This window comes from Enoplosus armatus, chromosome 8, assembly GCF_043641665.1.
Source record: "Enoplosus armatus isolate fEnoArm2 chromosome 8, fEnoArm2.hap1, whole genome shotgun sequence".
Lineage (NCBI taxonomy): Eukaryota > Metazoa > Chordata > Actinopteri > Centrarchiformes > Enoplosidae > Enoplosus > Enoplosus armatus.
In genome coordinates this window covers 1,895,225-1,917,309 of record NC_092187.1, presented here as the reverse complement: position 1 = coordinate 1,917,309, position 22,085 = coordinate 1,895,225, and the positions used below count along the sequence as shown (strand labels likewise).

General features: G+C 42.1%; 1 protein-coding gene across 2 annotated transcripts; it reads left to right on the top strand.

Annotated features, from left to right (window-relative positions):
- Window positions 1-628: 628 nt before the first annotated feature.
- On the top strand, window positions 629-18,515 carry LOC139288801 (vitamin D3 receptor A). 2 transcript variants are annotated; one of them, XM_070910218.1, is made up of 8 exons: window positions 629-774; window positions 1,630-1,760; window positions 10,983-11,167; window positions 12,728-12,827; window positions 13,717-13,894; window positions 16,456-16,607; window positions 17,117-17,233; window positions 18,262-18,515. In XM_070910218.1, exons 1-8 carry the CDS (start codon window positions 629-631, stop codon window positions 18,513-18,515), a joined length of 1,263 nt encoding a protein of 420 aa, XP_070766319.1. The 2 variants fall into 2 exon arrangements, with proteins under 2 accessions (XP_070766319.1, XP_070766320.1); XM_070910219.1 differs by having other exon boundaries at window positions 12,728-12,867; window positions 13,778-13,894.
- Window positions 18,516-22,085: the final 3,570 nt, after the last annotated feature.

The window sequence follows — 22,085 nt, the reverse complement described above, 5'->3', positions numbered from 1 at the left end:
TATTCTCATCTCTTCTATCGGACTTCAAACAGAGGGTAGTTCTGTACAGATTGATATGGATCAGTTTGGCCCGTCGGTGTGTGTTACTCTACTGCTGTTTATTTCATAAGGGCCAGATGGTGTGTGTGTGTGTGTGTGGGAAGACGAGCGCTGTAGAAGATATTTCATCTTGGCAGTTTTAAACGTATCGGTCATTTCTTAGCCTTTGAGCAAATGACCCTCTTTCTGTCATTAATTGTCTTTCCAATTAACGTTGTAATTTCAGGATTCTTGATATTTTGTGTATTTGGTATGCGTGTGTGTGTGTGTGTGTGTGTGTGTGTGTCTGCTGAGTCATTCAACCAATAGCTGCGAGATGCAGAGTGCGGCTGTCAATGCCTCTTGCTAAATATGCTAATAGCCCGACACCTGTTTGTATAAGAAGAGGAAAAAACACACCTCCCCATCAAGCACACACTCAAACACTCCCACACAACACACGAGCAGGGGAACCAAACTGATTTTAAGCTTTGTTCATGGTCGGTGAAATTCACGGATGTGCGCAGACAGTACACATTCCTCACTTTTATATCTTTTTTTTTTTTTTTGTCTGTGTTAATCTTCTCTCTTTTTGCTCTTCTCGACAGTGATGGAGCCCATGACGGTGACGACGTCGGTGGTCGGATCGGACGAGTTCGACCGCAACGCCCCGCGGATCTGCGGCGTGTGCGGCGACAAGGCCACCGGCTTCCACTTTAACGCCATGACGTGCGAAGGCTGCAAGGGATTCTTCAGGTGGGTGTTGTCCCTGAGCTGATGTGCGCGTGTTCATGACATCTGTTTTTCTTTGTGTGTGTGGATGATGGGGATTATATAGAAAGTGTATGTCTCCGTTGAATGTGATGCGTTATTGGCAGCCTTTCCATGTGGAGGAGGTGATTTTTCATCAGTTACGTTCAGTTATAAATAGTTAAATGTTCCCTATATTAAGGTTCAGACATGATGCTTATTTTTATTTTAAGGTAGCACTGACAAGGCATTCAATTTGTCTGTTAGAATACGGCTGATCGTTTTTACTGGTCTTTCCGTTTCACATACAATTCAATCAGTAATACATAACTTATGAAATGAATGGTGACCAATAGTCCTTCCTGAAATACTTGAATGAATTGATGTACTTTTTTTAGTGCACTGGCTGGAGTGTGCGTGTTTGACAGCCTGACGTTTGATGTTAGGGTACAGCATGTGTTTTTCTGTCTGGCTGCATGAAGATGCATGCAATGTTTTCAGAACAATATACATTATTCAGTGGAGTCCGTAATCCCTCTGTTACTTTCCCTTTCCCCCACTCTTTCTCGCTTGCTCTCTCACTTAGACAAACGGACACACGCGTACCTTTTTCATTTATCAAGGATTCCAGATAGATTCAGTAATGAAGTAAAGAAGGGAAAAGAATAAAGATGCCAAAGACAAAACTGTGATTTTTTTAGAATGAATAGGTTATGGTACAGTATATATAATATTGGTTGAGAAATAGTATACATGTGTGAGTTATAACAATTGCATTACTTATTATATCCCTTCAGCATGAAGCATAAAGTCACCAATATTTGTAAATAAACGATTCTAATGACTCATTGAATCCTACAGGCGCAGTATGAAGCGCAAAGCCTCCTTCACCTGTCCATTCAACGGGAGCTGCACCATCACCAAGGACAACCGGCGTCACTGCCAGGCCTGCCGCCTCAAGCGCTGCATCGACATCGGCATGATGAAAGAGTGTGAGTTGACTTTTCCTGACCTCCTGACCTTCGAGCAATGCTGCTGATTTGTTGAAGATTGAGATGGAAATAAAAGTTCAGCTGCAAATATTTTACATGATCATTTTACATTTTTCATGATCGCCCTGAGTTCTGGTATTGTAATATCTTATATTGATCTTATATTGTAATGAGTTGTGTTCAGACACACAGAATTAGCTAGAACCTGGTCTGATGAGATTCATTCAATTCCAATCATCTCCTTACAGTTTTCTTGAGGCAAGTAACAATACAGATCCAGGACTTTATTATTATTATTATTATTGTTATTATTTAGTTAAAATAATGTACAAACAAGTCATACCAGTTCATGTAACAAAAAAAAGAAAATAATAGCTACATCAGAGAATGATAAAAGAAAAACATTATTCTTCAGACTAAGAAATTTTAGTCACTGAGTCACATTGAGAGACTCAAAATAACATTAAATTTCACTCAGAAAGAACTTAATTGTTGAATTAAGAAATGTAGCTTTGCAAGTATGAAATAAAAGAGAAAAAAGATAAAATAATGATACAAATAAAAAAGTCAACAATAGTGCATAACTTGTAACGTGATAATATATTTCCCTTAATGATAGTCTCATGTGTTGTTTTGCACCGTATTTAGTTCTCAAAGCCTTTCCAAATGTACTACGATATAGGCAACCGACAGATCCAGTGCCATCTAGGCCGCATCACATGATTTGAGAAAATGATTGAAACAACAAATTATTTAAACTCACATCATACTCGACAGACAGGTTTTTTTTAATTTGTTGAAATAAACTTTAGATTTAAAGAATAGATAAGACGTGATAATGTCATGATACGGTAGGTAAGATTCCTGAAGGTTGATGCTGAGGTGATATTAAGGCAGGCTGTAACATCTTTGCCTCTTCTCAACATTCCTTTGATGTAATATTCATTTGGGCATCTGAAGTAGAGCAGCTGCTTCTAATGCTGCTTCAGGATCAGCGCTTTACTTGGACACCCTAGTCATTTCTACATGAAATACAGTTCGCTTTTTGTTTGTTTGTTTGTTTTTTGCACTTGGCCAGACGGTATTTTAGCCAGTGCCATATTTAAACACATTGAGCAGCTTCCATTCCACATAAATGCAGTTAGAAGAGGGCAGTCTACAGTCCACAGAGATCTGTAGCTGACGTTAGAGCGGCGTTTAATGAGTGTGTTGTGTCTGGCTCACCTAATAGCTTTTCTTGTTTCCATTATTTGTCATGCCAGCTTCCAATTAGGATAGTAAAAATAAAAATAAAAATCTGCCGCTACAATCTAGTATTTAAGAGTGCAATATTCAAAATCAACCCATAAACATCAACCCAAAATAAAACCTCATGACTCTGTTCTGTGTTGCAAGCAATATCATTTTATTTTCAGTCATTATTTTATACTGTTATTGTTTTATTGATGCTCTTTATCATGCTATCACCATCATATTACACTATTATTACAATCCAATAATACAAATGATATATCCAAAATGCATTGATTATATTATATTTGCTTTCTAATGCTCTTTGTGAGAACAGAAAAGCCCAATAAGTGCAAGCTCAGTCATTTTTAGATGTACCTACTGCCTCTGGAGATTAGTGTCTTGTTGGCTGGTGCAAGCAGTAAACTGGTTTCCTGCTTACGTAGCATTTAATCTAATATTTAAAGACATTCATGAAGAAAAGCAACCAATAGAATCAATGGGAGAGTGTAAATTGATCTGATTTGCAACAAGGAAACAGGCAACAGTGGATATGCATAAGGCAGGCTGTACCATATGGCAAACTCGGGCTTGGGTCAAATAGTAGCTGCAAATAATAATGAGTGCATTTAATCCTGCTTTTATCCTACCAGATGGGGTTTCCATCGTCGCTGCAGTTTAGATCGTGTTAATCAAAGTGTAGTGTATTTATCTGAACTGGATTGAAATCGCATTGTGCTGTATGTTTGAGCGGCAGTTGTGCTGTTAACCGTGTCGGTTATGCATACAGTGTGACACAAGTAGGAGGGAGAATGAGACGTCACCTCATCATCATGTTAACACGAAATGACACCTTGTCACAGCTGATTCATAATGGCTGTCATAGAGGGGTATCGTCATTCTGCTTGTTGACAAATGATCACAGTATGCAGTAGTTTCTACGTCACCAGTCCTGCATCCCACATATTTGAATGTGAATAGCAGGGTTGCAAGCCAGTGTGCACTTGAATTTTCTCTCTCTCTCTCTCTCTCTCTCTCTCTCTCTCCCCCCCCTCTGGCTTTCTTTCCCACTCCGATGGAGATGACCGCCCACCCAGAGCCTGGTTGTGCTCAAGGTTTCTGCCTGTTAAAAGGAAGTTTTTCCTCGCCACTGTTGCCCAGTGCCTGCTCATGGTGGGAACTGTCGGGTCTCTGTAAATAATATTACAAAGAGTGCGATCTAGACCTGCTCCATATGTGAAGTGCCCCGAGCTAACTTCTGTCATGCTTTGGAGCCGTATGAACAAAATTGAATTACATTTCAGCAAACTAACCCACCAATAGGATGTAGCACCAAACAGCAGATCATCAGCATAACCATGACAAGCAGTAGATGACAAGAGGAGAATGAGAATAAGGGAAGGAAGGAAGGAAGGAAGCCAGGGGGGGTTAAAGTCCTGTTCAACAAAGGCTCTCTTTCTTCAAAAAGACACACAATGGTCTGGCCCACATTTCATTCACAAACAGACTCTGTGTGTGTGTGTGTATGTGTGTGAGAAACAGAGATGATGCGGGGCAGGGTTCAGACTGATGATAACCACCGTGTTGACCACAAATAGCCACATGACACTGGAGTGTCTGTATTTCATTGAGAAAAGATGAGAGCAGAGCGAGCGGGAGGAGAGAGAGAGAGAGACTTATCAGTATAAAGTGGCCTCTTTGTTTCTTGTATACAGGTTCATGGGGAAGAGGGGGTCCACTGTACTAACTGCAGAGTATTCCAGCTGCTCTGCTTGTGTTTTTTTTTATCACCTGTACAAAACCTGACCCTCTGCGATAATAAACCGCGTTGCATTAATGCCAGCTGTAATTGCAAAGGCAGAATCACTCCAGGGCGGCTCTGAAAAGAACGCAGGATCATACGCTAGCAATTAGTACTTGACATTAAAATTATTAACTCATAACTCTTATCAAATTAATTCCCATCACCGTAGTCTGAAACAGCATGTATGTGTTCATCTGCAGTCTGAGATTGGAGGGACATGCGTTGCCCAAATTGTATTATGCACCACAGATCCACTGGTTACATTTATTAAGTCTTGCACAACAAGAAGCAGGCAGCTAAGCACACATACTTCTGTGCTTTTCTGCTCATTTATGTAGTCATATATATCCCACATGCCACTCAGCTTCAGCTTATGCGCTGCAAATGAGTTTTAATTTCAGTAAAAGAGAAAATGAATCAAGTCTATTGGCATGACACTCATGCACTTAACAGGGCTTTGTCCTGATGTAAGATTGATGATAAATGCGCATATTCCCTTCTGTCCACCAACATGTGTACTTGGAAAACTAATTGAGAATGTAAAGCAAAGCAAAGCTGTAAAACAGACAAACTGTATGAACTGGAAAATACAGAAAAAGGGGACTGATACAGAGTGGGGAAACTGGTGCAAAGAAATTGTGAAATTGCCTCAGCATACGCAAGATACTGAGTACACTAATAACTGTACTAAATACATTTTTCTCAGGACAACTTTTTAAAATGACTTTTTTTGTGGCTTCAAACTAACAAAAGTGAAGTGGATAAAACATCTATTGCATTAGGAGTAGGTTTTTGGATGTGTTCGTGCGTTGTTTTCCCGGTATAACATTTTCAATGGAAGATAGTATATTATGCTCATGAACGCGTCTTTGAGGATTAATTACAATTCAGTTACCCCTCAGTTTGTGCTTGTCTGCCTTTATGCTATCCTCTTGGTCTTTGTCTAAGCTTTCAGTTTAGAGCTGTGTGTGTGTGTGTGTGTGTGTGTGTGCCCTCTGTGAGCTGTGCCAACTGAGTTCGTAGTAAACACCCCTATGCTGTCCTCGTTTGACAGAGGTTAGAGAGATGCCAGGAAGACCTCCCCGCTTGTGTGTGTGTGTGTGTGTGTGTGTGAGTGTACGTATTTGCATGCTTGCTGTCTTTGTCTGTTTGCGCGGGCGTGCGTTTGTAACAGGATTAGAATCGCAGGAGAGTTTGTGAAATGTGTTAGCCTTCAGATGATTGAATTCCCGCCCTCTGTGTCTTTCAGTGGCAAAGCTCCTCCTGCGGTGCTGCCCTCTCTTTGCCTCCCTAATTCATATTCTTCATCCTCTCTCTGGGTCTTTTGTATTCTGTCTCTTTGACAACCTTTACACCTGCATTACCATAAGTGCTCAATTTATAGTTGGATAGACCAAAAACACATCAAATGGAGGTGTATATGCATTTATATATATAATGCAAAAAACAAAGGCTAATGTATTTGGCTTATCTTATCAAAGCATTTCCGTCCAAATAGATTTGCATGATATGCATGTTAAAATTGCTGAGTGGACGCAATCAAGTGCCACCTAATGCGTTCACAGCCCTTGCCGTCCTGCCACCACGCACACTTCCATTGTGATCTATTGATAAGCCCTTTTGCGTCACACTCAGCATGTGTGGGCACCCTGACGCCTGACTGACCTGAATTTACCTCTTGAACATCACAGGCCCAGGGCGGCAGGAATATTGGCCACATACCAAATCCAGCTTGACATATATCACACCAAATCTGAGTGTTAGCAGCCTCCATTGTGTTTAACTGGTCGGTCGGCTGGTTAATGAGTAAGCCCGCTGTGAACCTCTGGCCTCCCTTTCCTTCTTTGTGAGTGTCTCTGGCATTACTGGTGTTGGCCAAACTCTTCTTTTCTTTTTTTTTTTTTTTTACCTTACGGTTTGCCTTTCTTTCTGTCTGTCCTACTTTGTGCCTCTCTGCCATGCAGGGCACCACATCACCACATCCAATCAATCGCTTTCCAAACAGCAAACTTTCTTTTGGTAAACTGCCGTGAGTCTGCCAAACAGTGTGGGGTGGTCAAGATGTTCCTTTGATGGTCTGTTGTTTTTTGTGGACTCCTGCCTTAATGATGCCATCCAGGGCTCAAACTCGGCTGGAGGCTGACTGGTTCAATCATGTCCATGCCTTAGAATAGCTGCTTTGACGGCCTTTGCCAAACTTTGACCAAACTGTGCCTATTCATGCTGCATACTTGGATGTCCTCACCACAAGGAGTGGTTATGGGCAGCCCGCTCCTGGCTTGGGACTGGATGGACATTGGAGCGCGGCCAAAGGCTAATTAATGAGGGTGGGTTAAAAGAGATGAAAGCCAAGTAAATCCTTTGGTTTGCTAAGCAGTCAGATTCATCCAGTTGCCTTTTTATGCCTGTGCAGCCAAACAGTTGTTGTTGTTGTTGTTGCCTGCATCACCACATTAGGCGGTTATGTAACACAGCTTTTGTGGTTGCAATCCAGGGTGCAATCACTGAAAATCCACTTCAAATATAGTTGTTTACAGCTTCCAGGAAAACAACCAGTATTTAGTATAAAGTGCATGATCTGAGCACTATTTAATTTAGAGTCATCCATGCCAACTCATTGGTCCCTTAAATTAGCAGTTACTGTAAAGTATGTATTTATTTAGTGTATTTATTCCTTTGATCCAAGTATGTACTTACCATTGTAGAGGCTAAAAGTTGAAGCTTGCCACATGACAACATATTATATCGACATTTAAGGAATCGGTAACAGATAACATATTGAGAAATGTCATTAAGACCAGTTTAACCAGTTAAATGCTCATTTCGAGGACGTTACTACAGCTTATTAGGAATAAGACAACTTTATCCCACATTCAGCCTCTTAAGAACCAGTACATGCCATGACTGCAAACCTAAACAAATAGCATAACGCGATGAAGCTAGATTTAATGTCAGTATCAATAGTGAGACAGTTTCTCTGCAGCTGCCAGATGGTCTGACCTGCCGTTGTATCAGCGCGTGTTGAGACCTCATGGCTCTGGGCCGGTCTCTTTTTGGCGGCCACAGTCTGTCTGGCAGTCATGCTGTCTGTCTGTCTGCACAGTTGAGCGCTTCGTAGGTAATCGGCCACTGTGGCAAAAGGATAATATAGGCCGAGGCATTCAGGGGTCACTACAGTGTCCCACAGAGCCAGGCCTCACAGCTTCATGACAAGAATAGTAACTATGAAACACCACTGAAGAAGTGCATTTTCTGTCATGTTGTTGAACAGCGTTTCTATATTCTGTGGCTAGGGCTGTTTCTTTCTTTACCATGTGCAGTTACCTTGCTAGATATCACGATCGAAATATGAAATGTGTGTTTTTTTGGTACAGTGGTAAATGTTTGCTCTGTACAGTTTCCTGTGTGTTCTGAGAGGCTCGTAAATGTCTTCTTATTGTCGGCATTCAAACACTGATGACATAACAGTCTTCCTGCTTCTTTCTCTGGGCTCAACAGAAACATCATGTTCTAAAACGTACAGTAGACGACACCATACCTGGATAGAGTATGACAAAGTTAAATATATAGCAGTTATGTGCATATATGCACTGTATATGGGTGTGTTAGTTCAGTTATTTTATAATGAGCATTTGTAATGGTTTGTACTTGACATGTATAATCTTTTAACTCTATGAAAACAATGAAAGTAACAAGCCAGCTCTGTTTACAGAAGTCCAGTAAGAAATGTAACACAGAGGGATTTTTTCAGACCACCTCATCACAGATGTCACATCCACCCACTGGACATTTGAGCCGCCTGCTTTTCATTTCCTAAAATCTCTTCAGGCCCAGCAGGTTTCCCGTGTCACACCGTCAGTGGCCACTCACATTCAACTCACATCCAGGTATCAGGTCATTCAGTCTGTCTGAGAAGAAACATCATTTACTGCAGGAGTAGCGTGTATTGCTCATGCTAAGCTAAATCAAAAATAGTGCACAGAATCCGATGGTACGATGGCCAAGTGCATCGCATCAGAGGTTTAAACTGGAGCAGTTGGAGCGAGGGCAGCTGCGTGGATCTCAGAGGGCTCTGAGGTGCCAGCCACAGAAATCCCTCCTCCAGTGACTCGCTCTGCACTGTGAGTTAAAATTCACATTTTAGAAAGCCAATAGACTGATGTGCTGTAGCTAATGTGACTAACTGTGTTTCCGCTATATTCACCCACTCATGGGTACTTTTTGTACTCCGTGCATAATATTACCTTATTTATCTCCGCCTGGCACAGCAGGGATGCCAGTGTTTTCAGTTCTGCCCTTGTTCTGTTCCATTATTTGCTGCAATGAGCTAACGTTGATGCGTAAAGCTACAGGAGGAGTTGACATTAATTCAGCACCTCCTGCATCTTAATGTGAAGGCAGTGATCGGCGATACTGTGAGGCCGCTTCAGGGAAAGTTGACAACGCCAGTGAGGTTAGCTGAAAATGTAGGCCTTCCTTTTTAGCATTGTTTGTCTGGAAGTTGGTTTAAAACATTACAAGGACGAAATATATTTTATTACAGCTCTGACTTCTCTCGAAATATGTTTTATTATAGCCAAAGGGGTCAGATTTTTGGCAGGAGTGGCGCAGCATTTCAGCAAAGCGGCCTCTTACAAAAAATATAAAAACACTTAAATACACAATATTTGTGTCTCTGAGTGCATTATGTTTTAAATCCAATAGATGTAAATCTGTTGCGATCCGTACTAAATAATGAGTGTTGTGAATGTAAGATTGCAAAGTAATGTGATGCTCCAAGACATGTGGAAGTGGCATGCAAACCCAGGAAATTCCCAAAGGATCCTCTCATCTTGTCAAACTAAGAGTCACTATAAACAGTGTGTCTAATCCATTCTGCACCACTGTGCCACTCCGGCTGCAGTCTCTGCTCCTGCAGCATGAATAAGGCAGAAGGCACTTAAACATCCAACACCCGCTGCATCAGCCGTATGAAAAGGCAGCAGACATGGCAGGTCTTTTCTGCGTGCCAAACTGAGGAGATGTATGGTTCATGTAACCTGGGATGGAAATATTTGGAGCTTACATTACGGCTCCCTCCCTCATCTAGTTCTGAAAGAAAAACTTTGTTTTACTGCTGACAAGTAGCACTTTTTCCCCCCCACGTCTCGCTCTTTAAGCCACAATCCATCCTAAAACGTAACTCATTATTCCCGTTGTCGTAGCCAGTTCAGACAGTATTTTGGGACGTGGTCATCTCTCCTAACATGCTGTGAGAGAGCAAACACGTAACGACACTGCTTTTGAAAATGTATCAGTGTGGGTCATAACTTAATTTCCCTGGTTTCCTTTTTTTCTTTAAAGTCATCACATAACCCATAATTACGGAGAAAAAAAACAACCCTTTAAACCCGTTAAATCCCAACCCTTAAATTAACAAAATGTACCAGGTACCTGGATCAATTAAGATAAATACCAAAATTAATAAAAAACCCAACAACCCTAAAATTTGGAAATAACCTCCTGTAAAATCCATGCCTTGTTTTCTGCTTACAATTGAAATGAAACTATTACAAATGCCTTGAAGAGAGCAGAAACTTGTAACACGATATCAGCCTGAGACACTACAAATGGTTTAAGGGATTTGAAGCGAACATGTTAATATTTTCATTGGATCTTAGGGAGGAATTGTTACCCGCTTCAATACAAAAGCCTTGTCACCAGTCTTTGATTTACTGCGGTCATAACTTGCCAACACACAAACTCCAGTGTGATTCTTGAGTTCTGACCGCGTGCGTAACAACTTTGTAATGCAGATAGTTTAAAGAGAGTCTCTCCACTCCACATTTGCATGTGTTAACTTTCACCCGAGTAGACGCAGTGAGAGGAGACCAGATCAGTTACAACCTAGTGATACTGTGGGTGTTAATGGAGTTACATCTGGATGAAATCCAAGACTCGTTTGCAACTTCCTTTCTTTTGGTTCTTTTTTTTTTTTGATGGATTCAAACAAATAAGAATTCTCATTCCAAAATGCAGCCATGAATGCCAGCGAGTGATATCAGGAATTTCATTTATGATGTAGGAACATTTTAAGGCATGTGGTCATGTGATTATTTGGCCCGTTTGTTTTATTCATTCTTTCTTTGGGCAGCTTTGACATCAGTATTTGTGAATGTGTAAGTACTTTAATGTGTCCTCTATTGCAGTCATCCTGACGGACGAGGAGGTTCAGAGGAAGAAGGAAATGATATTGAAGAGGAAAGAGGAGGAGGCAGCCCGGGAGGCGATGAGGCCACGGCTGAATGAGGAGCAGGCCCGGATCATCTCCTCCCTGGTGGAGGCTCACCACAAGACCTACGATGCCTCCTATTCTGACTTCTCCCGCTTCAGGGTTAGTTTCTTCCTTTACCAAAACCACACTCACATTATCATTGGTGCAGCCAAAATCACTTTGTTCCCCACCATGAATAAGGGTGGAGCTGGCCATGATGTCATGCCACAGAAGGGAGGCTTCCCTGAGACAGGGTGTCCGGCCATAATATTACATTTTCCAGTCAAAACTATCAAAAATTAATACAGAAACAACATTTTTTTTTATCAACACAAGTTCCATACAGCACAGTATACTTGACGAGCAGCCAGCACCATAAAAACTAAATTATTTGAAGGATAAAACGCTAAAGAACAGTGCTCTGTCTGTGTAAACACAGGATGTGTTCAGGTACAGTATTTGGCGTAGGTCACACGCGATCGCTGTTCGCATTCATGCTAGTGTAGCACAGGTAAAGCACAAGCTGTTACATGGCTGCGTCGGCAGCAGTCCTGATTAAAACAGGAGCCAATCAGTTGCCATCAACACCAACACGCGTGAGACGGACGACTTGAAAAACACTGCTGAAACGCCTCCTGTGTGGACACGCCACGAGAGAGAGAGAGAGAGAGAGAGACTGCAAGAGTGCAACGCCTGTGAAGGAGGGTGAGAGAGAGAGAGAGAGAAGCAGCCTGTGATCTCGAGATAGCTGTAAATAATGTCTGTAACCGCAGTCATATTTACTTCAGACCAACACGTCAAGCTACCGTCGCCCGTGTGTGTTTTCAATTTACTTGACACCCGTAACACGAGTCACCAAAGGCGGTTATCTTGACAGCTTTGTCGTATTTTCTTCCTCTGCGTCATGAACTTGATACTTGATAGAAGCATTCTCTCCGCGGACCACAACAACTGGGTCGTCCAGAGTAAATGAGATGGAGGATACAGATTGGATGGAAACGTCTGAGAAAGTCTAAAAACCATGTCTTCCTGTGTCCGTGATTTATTAGTGTGATTCTAGCACACACTGTGCAGACAGCCACAACCACATTCCAGTTGGGTTTTACAGATATTGAGTTGTGGGTGTCACTTTAAACTGAGTGTGAACCTTAGAAGATGAAGTGCTCAGTGAATCCCAAGAATAAAACATGCAGAAACTTGGCTGCAGTTCTGTTTAGTCTAACAAAAAAAAAAAAAAATGACTTTGTGCTTTGCAAATGATTAACAATAGTTTCCTTTAAGATAAATAAAGTGGATGCACAATGTCATAGATTTTTTAGAGAACTCTTAATGTTGATCTTTGTGTAAACTTAAGAATAAGCACTTTAACTCACTTTAGGATCACAGAACTTCATTTATTTTTGGTCTCACGTTGCCCCCCAAAACTGTAAGCTAAGAGCCCGTTTCACAAAGCAGGATCACTGAGTTAGCTGGACAACTGAGGAGCAAGCAAAAAGCACAACTCTGCGGAGTGATCCACGTAACTTGGTGACCCTGCTTTGTGTAACAGGCTCCTGGTGTGTGGTGAAGATTTGTACTTTTGCAGGACTTGATTCCAGGTTGCGCCCAAGAGGAGGACCGAACTGTGAATGTACTACGGTGAGGATGTTGATACTTGTGTTCCTCTGTGTGTATCCGCAGCCACCAGTGCGCGAAGGCCCAGTAACACGCAGTGCCAGCAGAGCCGCCTCCCTTCACTCTCTGTCTGATGCCTCCTCTGACTCATTCAACCACTCACCTGGTGAGATGCACAAAGAGTCCTTCTCCTCCTGTCCTTGTTTGCTTTCATGCTTCAGGGTTAACTTTACCAAGGGCACAGTCGTGATAAAAAAAAAAAAAAAAAAATGTACAAATAAACGTAAGCAGTAACTCTGAGCCCACTGCCTGCCTCTGCTCTCACACTGTGTTTTTTATTGTGCCAATGAAAGCCCATTCAACATCTAGCTGAGGTACCACTACTCTTCCACTCAGCAAGGCTCCACACAGGCACATGTATGCATACTTGTTACGCTCAGTTGTGTTTCATATCGCTAAGACCTTTGTGTATTAAAGTACTGTTCTTGGTTGTTCCTGCTCTTGGTTTCGGTTAAATAGTTCGCAGTAAGACTCAGATATCCAACTAAAATGCCAGGATGCGGATTGATTAGTGCAATTTGGAAAATAGGAAAATGTTTTTGTTCTCATTTTATGTTGTTTAATGTGCATACAACAGCATATTCACAGGTATTTAAAAGTCTGAATGGGTCTGCGGTTACCGAGACAGAGGCTTTTAAATTGCTTTTCGTACTTCCTTTTAAATTGCTCATTTCAGCTTCAAAAGGACAGCTTCATTACAGCTGTTAGTCAACCCAAGGAAGAAAAGTCACCGTGGTAGAAGCTAATGTGAATGATAATAAAGAACTGAACTAGCTGTGTTCAGTTTGAAAGGTTGTGGTTTCCCCCTCTGTGACGCCACTGTGAACTCGCCTGCTCCCTTACCTTGTTTAACCTCTCTGGCTCTGTAGCTGCCTCTATGCTATTTCTGCGCGTTCAACGTGCTTCCTTTTAATCACTTCCCCCAGTCTGCCCCTCCCTGCTCCTTGCTCTTTTCCTCTGTACTCATCTTGTCTCCTAATCCCATCCTCAAACAGAGTCAGTGGACACCAAGATGAACTTCAGCAGCCTGTTAATGATGTACCAGGACGGCGCTAGCAGTCCAGACTCCAGCGAGGAGGACACAAAGCTCTCCATGCTGCCCCACCTGGCTGATTTGGTCTCCTACAGCATCCAGAAGGTCATAGGCTTCGCCAAGATGATCCCAGGCTTCAGGTACAAACTAAATGCACTGCGATGTTTGAGCGTGGTGAAGAGGGAGGACTGGATTTTGAGGTAGCAGAACGCGCTGCTGTCTGGCACAGTTACTCACGCTGGTTTCCAAAAACTACTGTTGGTGGACCTTGATTCCGAGTTTGAATTTGACAACAGCAATAAATCACACAATGTCAGTTTTGCTGGTATTTGCATGGTTCTTAATGCAACCATTAATGACTGATTTGATCTAATTTAATGATAAATTTTTTCCCCACTATTTTCTTTATAGACAGAAGAATATACATAATAATAAGAACATATAATCAAGAAAATATTGATAATAATATAATAATCAATAAAGAACAAGTTTCAGCCCTAATGAAATGAATTGATCTGCTGTGACTGGGAGTGTAATACTGAAAGTAGAGACACAGCAGACTGCTGAAGCTGACCTGTACCTGCAGCACCTTTGATTGGCTCAAAAGGGCTCTGATAGTGACACGCAATAGAAGTAATAACTTTCTGGTGTTTAAAATGAAACTTTATTACTGCAGTTATCTGAGTTCTGGTAACAGTTCGTTGACTGGTAACATTCTGCAGCATCCAGCCAGTAGCGCGCACAGATACAAAGGCCAGCAACCTGAACAAGCTCCTCAGCCACATGCAGAGCAGCTTTATTTACTGCCTCCATGTATGCGGCACATTGTTGACGCTGTTATCACTCCCAAACAAACAAGCTCTTCTAAGAATACGCTGGGAACAGGCTGTAGCTTTATAAATCCAATGCCGAGCTGGGAGATAAGTTGGTAAATGTATGCACACGCAGGGGCCGCGTAATAAAACAATAGAGAACACGCACTGTATCTGCCGCGTGGGTATACATAATGCATACGTGTGTGTTTGCATGTTGTGAAAAAGAAACAATAATTGTTGATGTATAGCTTCATATTGACATGCAGTTATTCCCACTGCTGGCCTTGTTGCAGTGCGTCATGGGTGCATTTTCTCATCCTGGATACTCCAATGAGGCCTCTGAAACCTCAGAGTATCCGTGAGCCCTGGTTTGAGAAACCTTTTTTGAATTTGCAGTGGAATGTGTGTTTCACATTACTTTCTCAGTTTATATATTAGGGTGTCTTATCGTTCAGCAGCTTTTGAGTGGGAAATTCACACCTTAATACCAACACATTCTCTTCCAAGAAAAACTGGAAAAACTGCTCAGTGCGTTAGAAAATGCTAGAAAATGTTTTTCCATGACAGTAGCGGTGAAGGTTTTTGATCTTGCTAAAGTTACACCTGTTCCTGTCAGTGTGTGGAGACATACTGTGTGTATATACACAGTAAATATTACATGTAGTTTGTGGAGTGTTGAGGAGGGGCTGTACACCGTGCTTGTGTACGCACTTTTATGGCTAAACAACTCTGTTGCTGCAGTCACCTTATAACACATTCATTGTGCATGTTGTGCTAATCAGCCTCCCTCACACACACATGCACGCAATTATATGTGTAGGTGGTTAAGTATTGTTGACGGATGGAATAGTAGTGTGTGTGTGTGTGTGTGTGTGTGTGTGTGTGTGTGTGGTGTGTGAGAATGTTGTGAGGACATTTAAATATTTTATCTGGAGTGGTTTGTCTTAATTGATGTGTTTTCATCCCACTTAAATTGCCAGACACTGCCAGTGGATATCACATCACGGTACAGACATTTGCAGTAGCTACCTTTATAGATAGCCCAGAACGATTTCAAGTAGTTGGAGACATCTTTTTGTACTGCAGTTTCCTATACATAGCAAAGTTTTCGTGATCCGAGCACGTGAAAAGGCGTCTATCTGACAGAAAATTCCAGTCATTTTCATTGTCATTAAGCTTACAGACCACCTGTGTTGTCTTTTCCTCTAATTTTTCTGTTGTTAAGTTGGCAGTCTCACTTGTTGATTGTCCAGGTTGCTAGTAGTTGCTCATTTGCTACAGCCATACCGACACTGGGTCTTTAAGGCTGATACTGGTATTGATATTTGAGAGTATGAAAAAATGGTGTTAACAATACACACGAAACATAAACAAATGTTTTTGATAAGGATCCCTTAAATTATTATTGTTTTTATTTTTGAAGATGGCCAAGATATACTGTATTTTGAGCGAAACATTTTACAGTTGAAAGATATACTTGTCAGTGCTCTCTGGCGGAGAGACTACCTCGAATATATCTCTGGCATTCCTGTACTGCAATGTCTTGTTGCTTATCATCCATTTGTACATAGTCATATGTGCGAAAAGCTAATATTCTTAGCTCTAAGATGTAATGACTTTGCAGTACCTATAATTTAAATAAAATGAATATGAGAATATTTGATGCGTTGTTGATGCAGTACAAAGACAACTGTTGTACCGGAAGTTGAAAAGAACAAAAAGAAGTTAAAGCTGAAATAAAGACACCTTCCTTGAATCTGTCCTTGCAGGTTAAATCAGACCTGTGAACATGCTCTAGTCCGATAATGCTTGTGTCTGACTGTGTGTCTCACAGTTTTGCAGTAACAGTGCAGTAACGCGCTTGTATGTGTGACTGTGTGTTCCAGAGAGCTGACGGCAGAAGACCAGATCGCTCTGCTGAAGTCAAGTGCCATTGAGATCATCATGCTGCGTTCAAACCAGTCGTTCAGTCTGGAGGATATGTCCTGGAGCTGCGGAGGACCCGACTTCAAATACTGCATCAACGATGTTACCAAGGGTTGGTTGTCACCTCACTGTCATTGCACCACAGTGAAACGAATGAACTGCTGAATCTGTACAAACGCACATAATGTTTGGACTCCTCCTTTTCCTCGTGTACCCAATACTCTGGACGTATGAAGGCCGCGACGCGAAGCCCTGTGCACACAAGTACACTCTCTCAAGGAGAGAGCGTTCATTGTTAGAGCTGATGACACAGCTGGGTCACAGATTTTCTTACGTAACGGTGTCTCAGAAGGATCCCAAACTGCTTCTCTACGCACACTTGCACATTACTATGAGGTCTTGACTTCAGGTATTTTCATGGAAGCAATAAAACAGCCACAAACACACACACACACACACTCATGCAGGGCTGGAACTAATGCTCTCTGTCTGCCCACTGCTGCGTAAAGTGTGTGTTGATTCATCAGTCGATAGGAAAGAATATATGTTTCCCTGCTTTAATCGGAGAAGTTGTAGCTGACTCTGCAGCACCTAACCATATGTCTGTGTTGTCCTCGATAGCGGGTCACACTCTGGAGCTGTTGGAGCCGCTGGTGAAGTTCCAGGTTGGTCTGAAGAAACTCAACCTGCACGAGGAGGAACATGTGCTGCTCATGGCCATCTGCCTGCTCTCCCCAGGTACTGCCTGTGTTCGTGCGTTCATCTGTGTGTTCGTGGTGTAGGTGTATTCCCAGCTGAGCCATTTTTCCAAGAGAGGATTGCTAGCAGATTAACTGACTACACACAACGACAAGTATGTAAGTTACAGCACAACGTGTCGGAAATGAAATGTTTGTGAGCTTTTCGAGTGACAAGGCGAAAACATAGCGAACATAATCACTGAATGAGGCCATCAAGCAAGCAAGGCCACTTCAACAATAGGTGATGACTCGCTCACTATCTCAAACATTTCCAAGGTTCCAATTTGGAGTCAATGAGCCACAGAGCTTTAATTAAATGTGATGTCCACATTTTTTTGTAGCCTTCCATCTCAAGGCTATAGGAACGTCATTGCTCTGTTGTCTCAGTACCAAAACTTTTTAAGTAAATTAAGTGAAGTGAGACTGTCCCCTTTAACCCTTTGAACCAATTGATGCAGTGTGTGTCAATCTCAGAGTCACCGGAACACACACACACACCTTACAAAATTTTTCCCGTGATAGCAATGTCCCCTGTCTCCGATGTCCGTTGTCCATAAATAGAAATATAGAAATCATAAAAAGTATCGCTCCTTATAATTTGCTAAAGATAAGACATGTTCATCCCATGAGAGAAGGAGTGATAGAATCCATAAAATTGTATACATGGGTTTGAAAGGTTGAGGCAGAGTAAATACTATTTGTATTTTATAAATATATTTATATATATATATTTTATACTTCTTACTGAAGCCAGTCAATATAGAGTATGCAGTAAAGTGCATGTGACGTGTGATCAGTAAACAGCATGGTTACAATTACAATCCCACTTCTTTTTTTTGGAAGACAAAACCACAAACCGCTCTGACTGACGTTCTTCTTTCTCTTTCTTACCCATCCACCTCAACCTCCCTCTCCTCTCCCCCTGTGCACCCTCCCTGACTCCGTTTGCCTCTTCTCTGTGACCTCCCTCCCAATGGGCATACGCATACTCCCTACGCTGCACCCTCTCCACTCTCTTGACGGCAGATCGCCCCGGTGTCCAAGACCACGGCCGCATCGAGCAGCTCCAGGACCGCCTGTCGGAGGCGCTGCAGGCCTACATCCGGGTCAACCACCCGGGCGGGCGCCTCCTCTACGCCAAGATGATCCAGAAGCTGGCCGACCTGCGCAGCCTGAACGAGGAGCACTCCAAGCAGTACCGCTCGCTCTCCTTCCAGCCCGAGCACAGCATGCAGCTCACCCCGCTGGTGCTGGAAGTGTTTGGCAGCGAGGTGTCATAGCAGAGGAGGAGACACGCTCGTACGCACATACACACTCTTCACACACACTAACCGCCTTTTCCCCAAGAAAAACCCAGCCCTGCTATATCTGGACATGTGGGAGAAAGATGGATAATCAGATAAGTAGACAGTAACCTTCACCTCTTCATCATCTTCCCATCCTCCTCCTCCTCCTCCTCCTCCTCTTCTTCCTCCAGACCTCAAGCAGTACGATTCAGATGCCTGGACCTCTGGATTTATGGATTTAAGACACCTGAATATGCTGCGGATTTCTGCAGCACTTGGATAACCAGATTATATTTTGACCTCTGGATTGTCAAACACAGCACCGCATTAAATGCCGTTACATCACACAGATACCCTGACTCATAAACACCTGGAACAGACGGGACATAACGATCCTCTCCACATCCACAAACTCCAAAAATTGCCTTTTCTCATCACCTCCTTTCCACGGACATCACTGCTAGATTCCTGCCATTTTTTTTACAGTGGCGACAGCTTGATGGATGTGACGGTCACATCCCTTTTACCATCATCCTCATAACATCGCTCCATCGTTCACATCATCGCGATGGCAGACAGGAATAGATACACAGATTTACATCTATTAACCATGCTGGCACTTGTGAGGTACAGATAAATTGCTAGCAGTGTTACTAGACTAGTGTTAGATAGCTATAAGCTATTGTTGATTTACAGTTTGTTGACAGCGAAGGCATCCAAATATATTCAACATCAACATGGGCAACCTTAACATAATGTAACGGCAAAAAAAAAGTTAGTTTAACTGGTTTAAAAATACCTGCGTTAGGATTGGAGTCCGGCAGGTGTGATTTCCTGCTCGGCCCCGTGTATCTGTGTATGTGCAAAGAGAGGTCTCGGGAGTGTCAGCCGAAGTGAATATAGGAAGTTTAAGTGGGAGTGTTTCAGTATGAGACCGGTGGGGAGAAAGGTGAGATTTGGAGGAATGAGTAAAAGAGGTTGGATAGATGGTGGGAGATGCTATGGTTGGAATTCCCTGTAGACAAAGCAAAAGGGAATTTCACAAAACAAGAATGTATGTATAATGCTATATAAATATAAACGATACGTATAAGCTGATAAATATAAATATATATATTTAAGAGAGTGAAACACGGTTGCTTCCATGGAAGCAAATAGTTCTGAGTGTTGTATAATGTAGAGGATTTGAAGCCCCTCCTCAGTTGTGTGTGTATGTGTCATCTTTCGAAAGACAAATGTACACACACATAAGAAAGCACTGAGAAGTGTGTGAGGAGTCCTTCTATTTTTGTGATGTGTGTACAGTATATGAGAATATTGATGGACCACAAGGGGGTGCGTGTACAGGCTCTGGCTGGGGGTTTAGTGCAGGGAAACACTTCTCTGTTTGGATTTTGTCGTTTTCTGGACCTGTGAAGTTTGTAGACTGACATACGCAAACACAACGTCATGTTTCGTGGATAGTGATTATCCAAAAAACTATTTGTCCGGCTGGTTAGATTGCTGCTAAGACAGTTAGAGCTAGATAGTTGGACAGAAACCAACTACCGGCTGTTGCCTCAGGGAAAAGTTTGTCTGATGATGTTGTGTACTTGGTGTTTATGGTGTGTGTGGCGTAAGCTTACAATCAGAAGACAGAGATTGTTTTTGAAGCTCTAGGCATCACTGTGATTTCTAATCATACTAAATAACAGCGTAAGTAAGCTAAAAGTGAAACTTTTTTGAAATAATGATTACTACAAGATTTTCATTCCTGAGCTCATTCGTTCAATTTAAAAACTCCTCTAACGAAATGGTTTGCATGATTTTACAATCCACCGGAGATCATTGTTAAAGTTGACACACCCGTGAAAATAGCGAGTCATCCGTGTTAAAACACTGAATGATTAATATCAGCCTTAAGTTTAGGTTTGTTTTCAGGGCAAAGTGAATAATCTACAGATGGTAGCAATGTACAGTAGTTAAACAATGTATAGCCTCTAGTGTTGTTTTGGAATGAAATCCTTCAGAACAGCGGGGAGTCACGGAACATTTTTATATTCTATATAAAATCAAGCCTCATACCTTTTTGTCACATTTATATCATTTCAACACCAGCCACATAAGCGAGGTTTAGGATGTTACTTTTCAACATCACTACATATCATATCACGTTTCTGTCGACACAGTGCTCACCCCTCATGCAGGCCTGGATCACCCCCTTGTGGACAAACTTTGTAAATACCACTTGCTAAGTCTGTACATAGTTAGAGATTAATGTAGGCAAAATACTAAGAGAATTCAATTGTTGATGGCAAGATGCTCTGGATATACAGCACTATATGCAATTAGGAGATGGACTCTTATATTGTATTCAAATAGAATGGACAGAGGTGGCAATCCTGGTCAAGTCACTTGAGTTGTGCGGAGGGTGCCCTGAAGAAGACCGCCGGATTTGGGTTCAACTTTCGGCAGCCGATATTCAGCAAATTCAAATTTGACCAAGCTCATAACAACAAAATAATGATTTTCGGTGTTTTTCCGCCGACAGGAGATGGTTTCACAGACCAACACACCCGAAAGAACATCAGGGAAGAACCCGTATCATGCCAATATATACATATATATATATATATATATATATATATATATATATATATATATATATATATATATATATCTGTTGTGGGTGGTGCTCTTGCTAGTGCAATGATGGGACTCGGGGGGGAAATCTGATGTGGTTGTAATTGCAAAGACTTCACGTGACTGAACATTCCCAGCGGTGGTTGTGTTGAGCATTCCAACTGGCTGAGTCTCAGGCACAATCAACATCAGCGTGAGCGTCCTTCGCTCTCCGGCAGCCCGTCGAAGGCACCCCAAAAACTCCAGTGCGTAATCACCAGGAAGTGTCCTCTCTGTCCATTCCAAGCTTATGGATGTACATCTTTTTCTCTTTCTCTCTCTTTCTAAAGTCTATCGATAAGCTTTTGACAATTATACAGTATATCCATAATATTTTCATTTTGCTGAAAATCAGTTTTGTTTTTTTTGTTTTTTTTTCTTTCTTTCTCTATTTTTCCTTTTCTTCTTTTCAAGATTGTCAGTTTTATTGTGTCAGAGCTTGCCGTCTAGCTGGCGCTTGGCTTGCTGCACTGGGACACGTCGTTTTAATGAAGCAGACATGAGCGCGGTGGACTCCTGGAGCCTTTTTCCAAATGAACAAGCTCCCCTTCCCTTGTTCCCTCTACGGAATAGCCCTTTTTAACTAATGTTGTGGCTTCACTTTCTCGTTTGGACAGGGGAGGGACAACCGGCACTCATTCCCCTTCCTTTTTCTAATGGAATAAAAAAAAAAAAAGAAGACTGGTCAGTGTAGCCGTGTCACACCTGGAGCTGCAACCTGAGGGGAAGGAGCGAAATCTTGTCATTGTCAATGGAAAGGCAGTCCCCGGCTCTGTTAAAACAAAAAAGGAAGCTACATCTGCTTTTCCAGAAGCAGGATGTCCCAACACAATCAAGTGATCACGAAGTAACACTGCCTCAACTGACTGACAACAGGATTTAGCCAACGGCAAACTGTCGCAG

What these genes read in the sequence shown, in the direction of transcription:
- LOC139288801 (XM_070910218.1), top strand. Translation starts at nt 629, where the DNA reads ATGGAGCCCATGACGGTGACGACGTCGGTGGTCGGATCGGACGAGTTC. An exon ending in AAGATGATCCCAGGCTTCAG is followed by an intron (nt 13,895 to 16,455) that starts GTACAAACTAAA and finishes TGTGTGTTCCAG; the next exon opens with AGAGCTGACGGCAGAAGACC. An exon ending in CATCTGCCTGCTCTCCCCAG is followed by an intron (nt 17,234 to 18,261) that starts GTACTGCCTGTG and finishes TCTTGACGGCAG; the next exon opens with ATCGCCCCGGTGTCCAAGAC.